The following is a 12,358-nucleotide window of genomic DNA, read 5'->3' as shown; positions in this document are numbered from 1 at the left end:
TTTCGTCAAAACTGATCACCCATGGTGTTTATACAAGTATAAACTTTAAGGTGACTCCGCCATATCAACCATTCATAAATATCCGAGTGGGTAAAAATCTAAATCATTTTCAATTAATCACCTAAGTGAATATTCACAACCAGATCTGATTATTATCAGTCAGCCTCATATACTATAACCACCCTAATATCATTTCCATTTCCACTCCATTTAGGGCAGGTGAAATCACTAGTATGCAAGATAAAGGATATCAATTTGTAATTAACTCTATAACAATTGGTTTAGTCATGAAATAAATTTGTGTAATTCACATATTTTGAATTAGAAAACCAAAACAGAAACATATGCAAAATAAGGCGCTAACAAAACCACCCATAAATCAAGGATGACATGAAATCTTAGTCCAAAAGAATGATCCTTCTCAATATAGAAATTGTTAACTTAATTTGGGATTAATCAACATTATCAATCTTAATGGTCGGTCATTATGTGGGTCCCAACCCCATTACAAACTGACACACTATGTCTATATGGAGATTGAGATCTAATTCACATGACATTAGTTCTCATTGTCCCATTGCCAAATTCATTACAATTAATTTATAATAAAGATATTCATCTTTAAACATATACCAAGTACATTAGAACTTGAAGAAATTAATTCAGTGTCATGTTTCGAAAGTTGCCCATTCCTCGATAATCAACTTCAAAATGTGGATGACAATCGCCGGCTAGTTTCGAGTTATGCTTATTGTCTAATAGCGAGGTTTTAATTTGAAATTACTTAAGGGGGCATTTGATTCGCGAGTTCTATGTATGAGCCTATGAGGTATGTGTTTGGTTAATAATTTCAAATTTTTTAAACCCATAACTCAAAAACCCCTAAGGTATGGAGTTTAAAAACTTAAGTGAGATGTAAGTTTAACTCATACCTTTACTCCATGTATTAAAACAAAAGGGAAAAAATCATTCCAGGACTGAACAAACACATGATCTTGAGAAATAAATTTCAAATCTATACCATCTTGATATCATTCATGATTCAAACCATATACCAGTGTGCAAATCAAATGATCCCTAAGAATATTGACAATGTAGTTTCTCTTTGCACATTAGGGGCATTTAGGAGGCATGGAGGCCACCAAGTGTAGATTTAATGTAGTCAAACAACTGATTAACTGACAATATTTAATTATGAACATTGACTCCTGCGTTTTAATTGACAATATTTCTCACTAGGGAAAAAGAAATATTCCAAGGCATTTGGTTTCAAGTCAATAAATTAAATTTAACTACTTGGCCTATGTCGATAGTCATTTTTTTATGAGATTTATTGTTATGAATGAATTATATTTATAATCAATGAATACAAAAAAAACGCATTACCTCTATCGACAATTTATACCAACTTCTACTCTATGAGTAACTGTTTGACATTAATTAATTGTTACCTTATGTCAAACAATAATAATGAGTAAGGCTCTTATGAAACCATGATAAGCATAAGATGAATGATAGTCATCATCAAAAAAAAAAAATTACTTATACAATAATAAAGTGTACTTGTTTGATTAGAAAATAGAAGTATTTGCTTGATCATAATTATTGAAGATAACTATTTGATCATAATGTGTAACTATTTGATTAGAAAGTAGGAAGTATAATTATTTAATAAGGAGTTGATATTATATACAAGACCATCATATATAAATGTGTGTAAATACTTCAACTTATCTCCACCACCAGAACCACCACACCATTTAACGAAGTTATACTATACTATATATTATAAAATATTCGGCAAAAAATAGAATCAGACGTCCTAAAAAGAATCCAACGATTATTTAGTGACAAAGGGAGTAGAAAGCAATAGGTTGGCAAATATTTACTAGAGAGGTTGTCAAGATTCCGCCAGAGATTAAGAACATGTACATTATTGCTAAACATGTTGGTAGTTAGGATTAATCATGTACACTTTAATAGTTGAGATTCTTCATTGGTTGAAATTCCTTGAGCCTTTAGACAAAATCATACACATGCGTTTAGTATTACTCCGTAAGTTTTAACTACTAGGTAGACCAACACTAGATTGGTACGAAATGAGCACTATTAGCGAAGCACCACCCAAATTTATGAATAAATGATTGACTAGTCAAAATACAAAATACAAAATACAAAATACAAAATACAAAATACAAAAAAATAAAAAATAAAATAAAAGGAGTGGTCCAAATTCCTGTCTTGACTGTATGAATGAATTGATGAAAAGAGAAAAACAAGATGAGATGGATGTAACCACCTAGTCGATTCCAATGTGTGTACAAAAGAAATAAAAGCAAAGCTCTTTAATGGGGACACTGCGTCTACGTTGGAAGACAACAGTTAGAAATGAATGCCCTCATCAACCACCATACTCAGCCTCAGCCTCAGCCTCAGCCTCAGCCTCAGCCTCAGCCTCAACCTTCAACCTCCCATTCATTTTTATAACATTGAAATCACTATTAACGCATAAATTAATTCTAGGCCGGAGTTTATATATTCTGGGGGGAGGGGGGATTTTATTGATGAAAATAATTGAACAAAGTAACAAGAAAATAATTATAATTTAAGAAAACATTCATTTCATCATATTCATCCTTTCTATTCACTAACCCATGAAATTACCCACCATACATCCAATCTCCATCATGGCCTTGAATTGTATTTTTTTTGTTGTTGTTGTTGTTGTATATATCTTCAACATATATACATGTACAGAATCCCTCTTTCCTACTAGCCAGCCAGCCCACCTCTATTATGTCTTCTCGCTTGTTCTCGAATGCGCCTAACTGAACTGAAGTATACACACACACACATCTTGGTTTTCTATTCTTTCATTTTCAAACAGAGATTTAAGGCAAGGGTGGGATGAGTTTTACAAGAATGATGCATGCTGGCTTAGAGAACATGAAAAAAGAAAAATATAAAAATCGAAAAAAGGGGCAATATGGGGGTAGTAGATGAGAGTGGGAACCAGAGAAGGTGGTGGGACAATGAATGAATAAATTTTATAAAGAAGGTGCAAAAGGAAGGGAGGGGGGGAGGGGGAATGTTCTAAGCTATCTCCTCTTGTTCCTCTGCCATTGGCTCTTCAAATGGGATTATTGTGCAGCTCGGGGTTTTTATGTCACATGTGAACTAGCAGTAAATCCTTACATGGATGGAAAAAGATTTGAGTTTTAAGTTTTAAGTTTTGTAAGTGGTAGGACTCCTGACAATAAGTTTGTGAATGAGAGGGCATTCATTAAGGTTGTTTGGGTCGGCAAGAAGAGAAGAGAAGAGAAGAGAATTTCCGGAAAACCTCTGGGTATAAACTATACCAGTCATGTCTGTGTGTTAAAGACTATAGTGTCTCACCGTAGCTTCCAAAACGTCACTTGTTGGGTTTACAATCTCCTTCACCCGACTACCATTCTTGTATATCTTGAACGTCGGTACGATCCTCACATTTTCAGCATTTGCTACATCTGTGCTTTCCTCAATATTGACCTTTAAATATTTTATAAAAACAAAAACAAAGAGATAAAAGAGCATAAGAGATTTCTCAACGCTACTTAATGTATCCCTCCCTAACTTCTATAGCACGCACAATATACAAGTATTATTCACATAAGCAAAAGCATAATGAAACCATCATCTGGAGACAAGATTACTGACCTTGAGGAAATTGATAGCAGGGTATCGACCACACAGAACATCCAAGAAAGAAGATATGCGCTTGCATTGTGGATTTGAAGGAATTTCAAAATGAACCACAGAGACACCTACAGCCCCAATGTTCGTTCAATGGTCAGATCAAATAAAAATGTACTACATATCTGTCTACATCACACCCAACATTATTATTATTATTTTTATTATTATTATTATCAATGTTTCTAAAGAACGACAAAGGGACACCTGGCGAAGATATCGTAGCTCTGTATTGCTCAACGCATGAAATTTCCTCTACTTCACCACCAAACTTCATGTTGAATACCTCTTCCCCACGTGATTTCCTCAATGCAACTTGAGCATGGAATAAGGATTCAGCAACTTCATTGTCTTGTGGAATTTTTTTCCTCAAAATTTCATAATCTTTAACAGCATCAGCCCATCGTTCAAGCTACAACAAACAGAAACCAAAAAAGTTCAAACATGCAACTAAAAGAAACTCAAGGACGAGAAAATATTAGAAGCAATTTTACCTTGCTGTTTGAGGCAGCTCTTCGAAGAAGTGCCTTGGTGTAATTAGGGTGGATACGAAGAGCAAAATTGCAATCTTCAATGGATTTCTCCCACATCCCAAGTTTAAACCAACAGGCAGCTCTGTTGCAAAAAAGAACCGAGTTGGATGGGTCAAGCTTCAAGCCTTCTCCGTAAGCTGCGCAAGCTTCTGTAAATCTTTCTGACTTAAAGAGATCATTTCCACGTGCACGAGCTCTTGCCGCTAGCCTCACATTGTTTAGCAGTTTTCCAACTTCAACATTCCTAGGATCAATCTTCCCGGCTTTCTCAGCACAGGTAACTGCATTCTCAAACCTGCAAGATATCCATCATCTGTTCTCACTTTCCCTACAAATCTTCTTAACTTTTCTCTCCATATAATTAAGACTTCCTCTACTCACCTTCCAAGTGCCATCTCGATCTGGGCTCGGACATAAAAGAGGTAAGCCTCAGAAAGCATCCCAAAAAACTTACTATGTGAGCAGCAGTTCGGGGATGGTTCAACTTTCGGTATGTGCGACAGGATGTTATCTATGTCATCAAGTTGCTGGAGCTTTAAAAGGCATTCTGCTCTACATGAAAAAAGCTGGACATTCATTGAATCACTTAGTTTGAGTACCAAATTGCTTAATATCATGGACTTCTCCAAAAATAGTATGCACTTTGTTTGTTATATTCCAGTAACATACTGACAGTAAAAAAAAAAAAGTTCACCTGAGGACAATAGTCAGCTCCAGCAGCGATGGCAGCCTCTCCTTCCCGCAATGCGCTTTTCCAATCACCAATTTTCCGGGCATCAGAACATTTACTTAGATGCTTCTCCACTATTTGTAACTTGTGGAGTTCTGTTGCCTCAGGCTGATGTCCTGCATAGAATAGGTGCTTCCTAGCAACATCTACCTGTCCTAACCTAAAACCAGCCGAAGATGCAAAATACATTACTACATAAAACAGTAATTTCATAACCAAATATTTGATGAGAGTAAATCCAATGTGAGATTGCCAAGAGACTAACGTCATAGTAACATACTAGAAAGGAAACAAAAAAAACAGTGAGAAAATGATAGAAATTTATTACAAATTCCACTACCGTAATGAACAAATACTTAGGGTCCCTGAAGTAAATCAATCATCAATTTCCACCATCCGGAAATGATTTATGTTCTTTAAAGAAAAACGTCCTCACATATGCAAGTGTATAAATAATAAGAAACCGTGTGCAGAAAGGGCGGGAACTTTCCAATATAGCATCAGTGAAACTAATTGTGGCAACATGCTCTGCAGCAAATCATCGGGTGATAAGCGACCCAACCAAATGTTAAAAGAATGTAAAATCACATTGCCAATCAAAATTGTAGTGTCAAGCCAGCCTGAATGACAACTCAACATCAATTGAAAGCATATCCCTCCCTCCTCTATTGACAAAACAATTCATCGAATAACTTCTATAAATAACCCGAGCAAACGGACTTAATTTAGACAATTAGAAAACGAGAACTGCTGTAATCAAGCACCAATAGTTGGTGAATTATCAAGACATAATTGAGCACATGGCAACTAAGCAAGGCCCAAGGCAACACCATATGAACACCAAATCAATCACAAAACCAACCAAAAAGTTCTCTATTATGCTGAAAATGAAATCATGAAACATGACATTGTCAACACTGGCAACCACAAAAACCAAAACCAACAGCAAATCCAACTATGTTTTTAAAATAATTAAATACCAAACATCTTCAGCAAAACAACCAAAATTTAATCACCTCCACATAGACATAAACACAGATCTAAAAACAATAAAACAATCAACTAATATTCTACTGTAACTTAACAATGTACAAGAAAACCATTTACTAAAATCCAATAAAAATCAAATCATTCTATTTTTATAATATAAAAATAAATTCACAATTAAAACTCAATTACTCACCTAATGAGCAAAGACCCTAATCTCAAGTGAGCCCTTCCATAATCAGGATCCATCTTAATAGCATCCTCACAATCTCTTACCGCCTCAGAAACCCGACCCAAACCTGTCCATGCCGCAGCCCGGTTACTCCGGTAAGCGGCATTGCACGGCGAAAGCTCAATTGCTCGGTCATACAAACTCAACGCCTCAGTAAAATTACCCCTCTTATACTGCTCATTCCCCAACCTCTTCACCTCCTCCGGATCCGAGCTACCCATCGCCCGCTTCAATGGATCCCCACCGCCAGGTCCACCACCGTGCGGACCACCAACTTGCATTTCACCGGACCTTGGCGCAACATTTCCCGAACGCATTATGCTCCCGTGACCGTAATTTGCCTTCCCTAATCCTAACACATCCGGCCGCGAAGCCGGCCGGGCAGCCGCCATGCCCGTCTTTAGGGTCCTCCCCGGCGGGCAGATGTTTCCCGTCGGCAGAACATTCAGTGGAGGTGAATTCACCGAAGATCCACCCCCGCCGGAGTATATAAGCGGGTGGGACCCGGTCGACCCGGTCGAGTCGGACCGTTTATGACCCGGGCGAGTCCTCGGGGTTGACTCATTCAAACCGGTAAGCTCGCCGGAATGACCCTTCGCAACCGGATTCGAATCGTTTTTCCGACCCGTAAACGACCCGGATGAGCTTGACGAACTGCTGGTAGTCGTCGTCGTAGTGGTAGTAGTAGTGAGTGAACTCGGGGCGGGTCCACTCGCCCGAGCTGTCCGTAAAGGAGAAACGGGTGAGCCCAGATCGAGTTCTCGGAAATCGGGCTTATTACTATTGATATTATTATTGCTAAACGACTCTTTCAATCGATCTGAAAGGGTATCTATCCCTAGCTCCGAAACGGGTTTTCCTGTATTCGCCATTTTTTAATCTCCCCAAAAAGGAAAGTAAATCCTTAAAACAAAAACAAAATTGAAAAACTCGGTATAATCTAGAATCCTTAGAACAATGTGAATGCGAGTCAAGAAGAAGAAAGGAGAGAGAGAAAATGTCGAAAAGGGTTAGAAGAAGAAGACATGTAAGAAAGAGGAGAGAGAAAGATGGGGATCTCGTGAAAGAAAGCAAAGAATGTGAGTGTTATTAAACTAAGGAAAGGAAAGGGGGTTTGGATTTGGGGGTTCTGGGTGAGTGATTTTTACAGAGGAGAGTGAAAGGGGAGGAGAGAGAAAGAAAAAGAGGAAGAAGAAGAGGAAGAGAAGAAAAGGGGGTTGGGGTTAAGCATTTATTTCCGTAATTTCTCTCTCCTCTTTTGTATCTCCATCTTTCGTTCTTAGTTCTGCTGATTCACGAGACTGGTTTCACTCTTTCTCTCTCTTCCCATCCCTCACTAGTTACTCACTCCCCCCAACAACACTCGTTTTATTTCTTTTCCTACTTGAAAAATCAAAACAATAAAATGAAATTAGTGTAACAGTAAAGAAAAAGAAAAAATACAGCATGTCTATTAACTGATCTGAACTTTTTACTAAATTATGCGGAATAGTTTATTGGACCTTATTTTTCTAAACTTACTGTATCTAAACTTATTTATAAATTAAAATGAATAGTTGAAAATAAGGTAAAAAGAACAAAACCTAAATACATGTTAAAAACGGGGTAATAGAATTTTGTTACCCTTTCAGATCGATTGAAAGACGAGGTAACAAAATTCTATTAGTTAACCTAAATGCAATGAAAGGGTTCCACTTTGGTTATCTACAGAGTAATAGATTTCTTGTTGATATATTTGGTATTAGTAACGCCAAAAACAATTAAAAACGGGGAAGTATATCATAAGATCATGTGTTTTAGGTGTATTTCTTACGAGATAACCTTAAACTTAAAAATCGTTATTAAAGTTGATGGATTAGCTAACACAGTTAATTCTACTAAAAAAAACTAACATCATATATTGTTTTCATTTAACTTTTTAATTCTACTAAAAAAAACTAACATCATATATTGTTTTCATTTAACTTTCTATAAATTTAAAAATTCAAACAACTAACGGTATTAGCTCATCGTTAACCTTAATGATATTTTTGCAAGTTTAGGGTTAACTCCATAAATGGTGTAAATGTCAACATTACATTAAAAAAAACACCTAAAATACATGGTCATATAGTGTGAGGGGGTCGAAAAAGCACGAGGCTAATGCGTGACCTCGTCCCTCGTGGGTGTGACGCTTCTTTTTGTCAAATCAAGTGTAATTGGATTTCCTGTGAGTTTACACCCAATTGACTAGTAATATAGGAGTCGTCATTCAGTTTTTAACAACAATGAGAAAAACTGACAAAACCCGGTTATCGTGACATAAAGGGAGTGCAATTATGTTTGACCACGACGGCCGTAGGTTCCCTTGTGATCCCTGGTGGTGGGGATCGCTCAACGTACACCCGCAGGGTAGAGATTGAAGGTTCGGGGGACTGTAACTACCGAGAGGAGTACTCGCTCTTCGATAACTCCAGAGGCAGGATATCCTTACTAGCTCAGCATAAATAATTGAAGGGACATGCGTTAACTATTAAACTAATCTGAGTTGATTTTAACAATATGCAACATATAGTACTAGATTGAGCGCGATTATCTGATTTAGATTGTTTTAAGGGACCTAGCATGATAATCCAATTTCCCAAAAATATCATATTTATTAAGCGTGATCGAACAATCAGATTTAGTTAGTTTAACAGTTCATAAAAGGGCGAGGAAAGCAATTAAACCATGGAAAAGGGACACATTACGACGCACCCTTGAGAGGTGCGTCACGGTTCTCAGAAAACTAACCACTTTGACTTTGCTATTTCTCCTTTTATTTAACGAATCTCAAATTACGGGACGGGATACGTTCTGTTCGATTTATGGATCGATTGCGACAGAACGCGTGATCAGTTTTGCAGCGTGAGGCTTAGGCTTAGGGGTTTAGAGTCAATACTCAGAATAATAATTGTGTGTTGTTTTTTTTCACGTCGAACTTAAGGCCCTATTTATAGAAAAGAGTTCGTGGAAAGATAGAATTGTAGAACTCTAATCCACGAGGAATTAGGAAAAAACACGTACCAGGTATTTTCAGCGCCCAGGCCTGGGCGCCGAAGATTTCGGCGCCCAGAGCCAGGCGTTGAAAATAGGATTTGGGCTGTTTTTCTTAGTCAGATTCAGATTCCTAGAATCCGGAATATTTGAGATTTAATCGAGACTTTTAGTGCGTATTAACCTTATGACGGAACGCGTCTGGGCCCGTTACGAACTCTAGGCTCGTTAGGATTTTAATTAATACGTAACTCTTATTTTCGAATCGTATTAGGAATAGGATTCTCTCGCAATTTCTATCTCATTTAGGATTTATGTTGGAGTGCAACACCTAATTCTGACAGGTTTCTATCTTTTATGACTTGCCACTTTTAACAACTACCCATTACGGCAGTTACTATTTTTAGCAAGTTTCCATAAATAGCAGGTTTCTATAAATAGCAGGTTTCGGGTGAAATGAAAACGGGAATTGAGATTCGTTATTTTATAGGAGATGCGTTGTCAAGTGGAGATTTACGTTTTCATCATCGAACCTTCCCTTTCGGGAATGGGGACAAAAGTAGGTGTCTACAGTTAGCCCACACTTTGACTGAGTCTTGGAGTAAGACGATGGTCAAAGTATTAGACGGAGTGCGTCGCACAAGCCATGGTGACCTGTTTTGGCGAGGATCTCACGAGCCCCCGAGGGTCTCACGAGCCCCCGAGTGATAAAATTTGACTTAAGGGTCATCACTTGAAGTGTCGACATATCCCTCACGTGTCATTGGGATTTGTCAACGGATAGTATAGAAACTTCCTCACTTTGTCATTGGAAGGATCTAAAGGTGCGCAGAAACTCCCTCACTTTGTTATTGGGAGTAGCTACAGATGTTTTCGAAATCAAAGCTATAAAGTGTAATTGGGCCTGGCCAAGCCCAATCACGAGGTAAAAATATTTTTAAAGATTCTCATTTTCAGGGTTAGCTAAACGAGAAAACCCCCTTGTTTTTATGGGACGTAAAACGAAGGAAAATCCAGCACATCGTTCTTTTTTGGAAAAAACGGAAAACCAATCTTTGGAAAAAAGGAAAGCTACTCATATCGTTCTTTTTTGGAAAAACGGAAAACCAGAAAAAGTTATCGCTGCAGCGACTAAGGACCTGCGCGGTTAGTGACGCAGACCCCGCCGGCTAAAGATGGCGAGCCTGTCCGCTAAGGGTGGACACCCCGTCCGATAGAAGTGGACGAATCTATTTTTGAAATTTGAAAATAAGGACCTACGCGGCTTGTGACGTAGACCCCGCCGGCTAAAGATGGCGAACCTGTCCGCTAAGGGTGGACACCCCGTCCGATAGAAGTGGACGAATCTATTTTGAAATTTATTTTGTGTTTATTTTTTGAAAATGAGGACCTACGTGGTTTGTGTCGTAGACCCCGCCGGCTGAAGATGGCGAGCCTGTTTCATTTTGAATTTTGAAAATTTCATTTTTGGAAAACTGAGGACCTGCACGGCTAGTGACGCAGACCCCGCCCGCTGAAGGTGGGCGAGCCCTGTCCGCTAAGGGTGGACATCCTTGAATTCGTTTTTTCCTTGATTTGGAACTTGCGTGGTTTGCGGTGCGACCTTGCCTGATTGAGGTTGGCAAGTCTCTATTTTTTGTTCATTGTGATTTCTTTTGTTCATTCTTGCAAGAGCGAATTCTTTCGAGGGATGCTCGAATTTAGTTGTGACCTGAACGTGGGTTGACAACGGGTTCAGACGGACCTTTGTCTTGTGACCGTCTGCTTTCGTGGTTTTGGGCTAGTCTTTACGGCTTGATTTTTGCCACCACTTGGTCTTTGATCAGAGGACTATGTACAAATGTCAATGACGACCCTTTTCTGAGGTCGAACCTGTTCTTTTGAGATCATCCAAACATGGGACGGCGTATAGCGTAGCCCGGAAATGTGATTTTGATTGCGCGCTCTCTGTTGGAGTATACTTTTCGCGAGCCCCCAAGCACTCGGGCTTTGGTGGTCATTTTTCGCATACTTCATAACGTCTTTTAATCATGTTTGGGGTCGAGCTCGTATGTGCGAGCGACCTTTCATAGTGGTGTGCTACTTTGGCGAAGTCATGGGGTGCGACTTCAGTCTTCGGGCGACAAGGTTTAATATCATTCGGTTTAGCTTGGCCCGATTTAATCCTTTGACAGACAAACATTTTTTATTTGAGAAACCAACGACTTAACAACATTTTTTTGGTGTTTCGAAGAATGACCTTGATATTTTATATTTGTTTTGAAAAGTGTACATGTATGTTTCTTGAGATAAGTCTAAGTTTCGACCAAGTTTTACCATTCATTTTTGCTATTTGGGAGCTTAAAGGTGCTTTTGGGCTTGATCTTAATTGCAGTAGGGCCTCTTGTCTAGCAACGCGGTTTTAAGTCTTTTCCTGTTCCGCGTTATGTGAAATCTGGGCCTTGGGCTGCATTTTCGGCGCCCAAGGCTGGGCGTTAATTATTTCGGCGCCCAGATTCGGGCGCTGAAAGTCCTTTCCTGGCGAATTTTGACTTTCGGATTTCTTAACGCGTTTTCGAATGGGATCAGGATGTCACTTGATGCGTTCAGCCATATATAGGGGCTAGATACGTCCCTATTTTCCATCACTTTCAATTTCCTTCTTTCTTTGCTGTATTTTAGTTACTCCTTGCTTTCGTCATGTCGATTCCTACTTTCACACTCCAACGGGCTGTTAGGCGTTGGCTACGGGCCCTTAATCCTACAGAAAAGGCTTTGTTGAAAGAATACCACTTAGAGGCACTTTTAGGCTTACAACAAATTAACATTGACTATAATTTTCTGCACGCAGCCCTAAGCTTTTGGGATTCCGATCATCATGTTTTTGTCTTTCGGGGCAACGAAATATGTCCTTTGCCAGATGAATTTGCTGCGATCCTTGGTTATCCTACTAATGCTACCCCTGCCACTCCTGGCACTATTGAAGAGAGTAAAACAACCATAGGGGCTTTCCTAGGACTAGATGCTAACATGCTTGCTGAAGTTGTTGTAGGTGATGAGGTTAATTTGGCAAAACTTGTAAAACATCACTTTAGGCCTAGTAAGAATATGATCGAACAGAAATTGAATATTCGAGCCCTTGTATTTTGC

At 38.7% G+C, this 12,358-nt stretch overlaps 1 protein-coding gene across 2 annotated transcripts; it reads right to left on the bottom strand.

The window, feature by feature from the left end:
• Nucleotides 1–2,530: 2,530 nt before the first annotated feature.
• LOC110787033 (TPR repeat-containing thioredoxin TTL1) lies at nucleotides 2,531–7,557 on the bottom strand. 2 transcript variants are annotated; one of them, XM_056827769.1, is made up of 7 exons: nucleotides 6,179–7,557; nucleotides 4,960–5,155; nucleotides 4,720–4,831; nucleotides 4,227–4,546; nucleotides 3,940–4,144; nucleotides 3,697–3,803; nucleotides 2,531–3,528 (listed from the first exon to the last, which is right to left on the bottom strand). In XM_056827769.1, the coding sequence occupies exons 1-7, from the start codon at nucleotides 7,084–7,086 to the stop codon at nucleotides 3,376–3,378; spliced, it is 2,001 nt and encodes a 666-aa protein (XP_056683747.1). In that variant the 5' UTR covers nucleotides 7,087–7,557; the 3' UTR covers nucleotides 2,531–3,375. The 2 variants fall into 2 exon arrangements, with proteins under 2 accessions (XP_056683747.1, XP_021847302.1); XM_021991610.2 differs by having other exon boundaries at nucleotides 4,227–4,560; nucleotides 4,647–4,831; nucleotides 6,179–7,555.
• Nucleotides 7,558–12,358: the final 4,801 nt, after the last annotated feature.

Source organism: Spinacia oleracea, chromosome 4 (genome assembly GCF_020520425.1).
Source record: "Spinacia oleracea cultivar Varoflay chromosome 4, BTI_SOV_V1, whole genome shotgun sequence".
NCBI classification, from domain to species: domain Eukaryota; kingdom Viridiplantae; phylum Streptophyta; class Magnoliopsida; order Caryophyllales; family Amaranthaceae; genus Spinacia; species Spinacia oleracea.
Note: the sequence above shows the minus strand (reverse complement) of the source record. Positions and strands in the feature narration are given on the sequence as shown.

What these genes read in the sequence shown, in the direction of transcription:
- LOC110787033 (XM_021991610.2), bottom strand. Translation starts at nt 7,086, where the DNA reads ATGGCGAATACAGGAAAACCCGTTTCGGAGCTAGGGATAGATACCCTT. An exon ending in ATCGAGATGGCACTTGGAAG is followed by an intron (nt 4,561 to 4,646) that starts GTGAGTAGAGGA and finishes GATATCTTGCAG; the next exon opens with GTTTGAGAATGCAGTTACCT. An exon ending in GAGCTGCCTCAAACAGCAAG is followed by an intron (nt 4,145 to 4,226) that starts GTAAAATTGCTT and finishes TGTTTGTTGTAG; the next exon opens with CTTGAACGATGGGCTGATGC.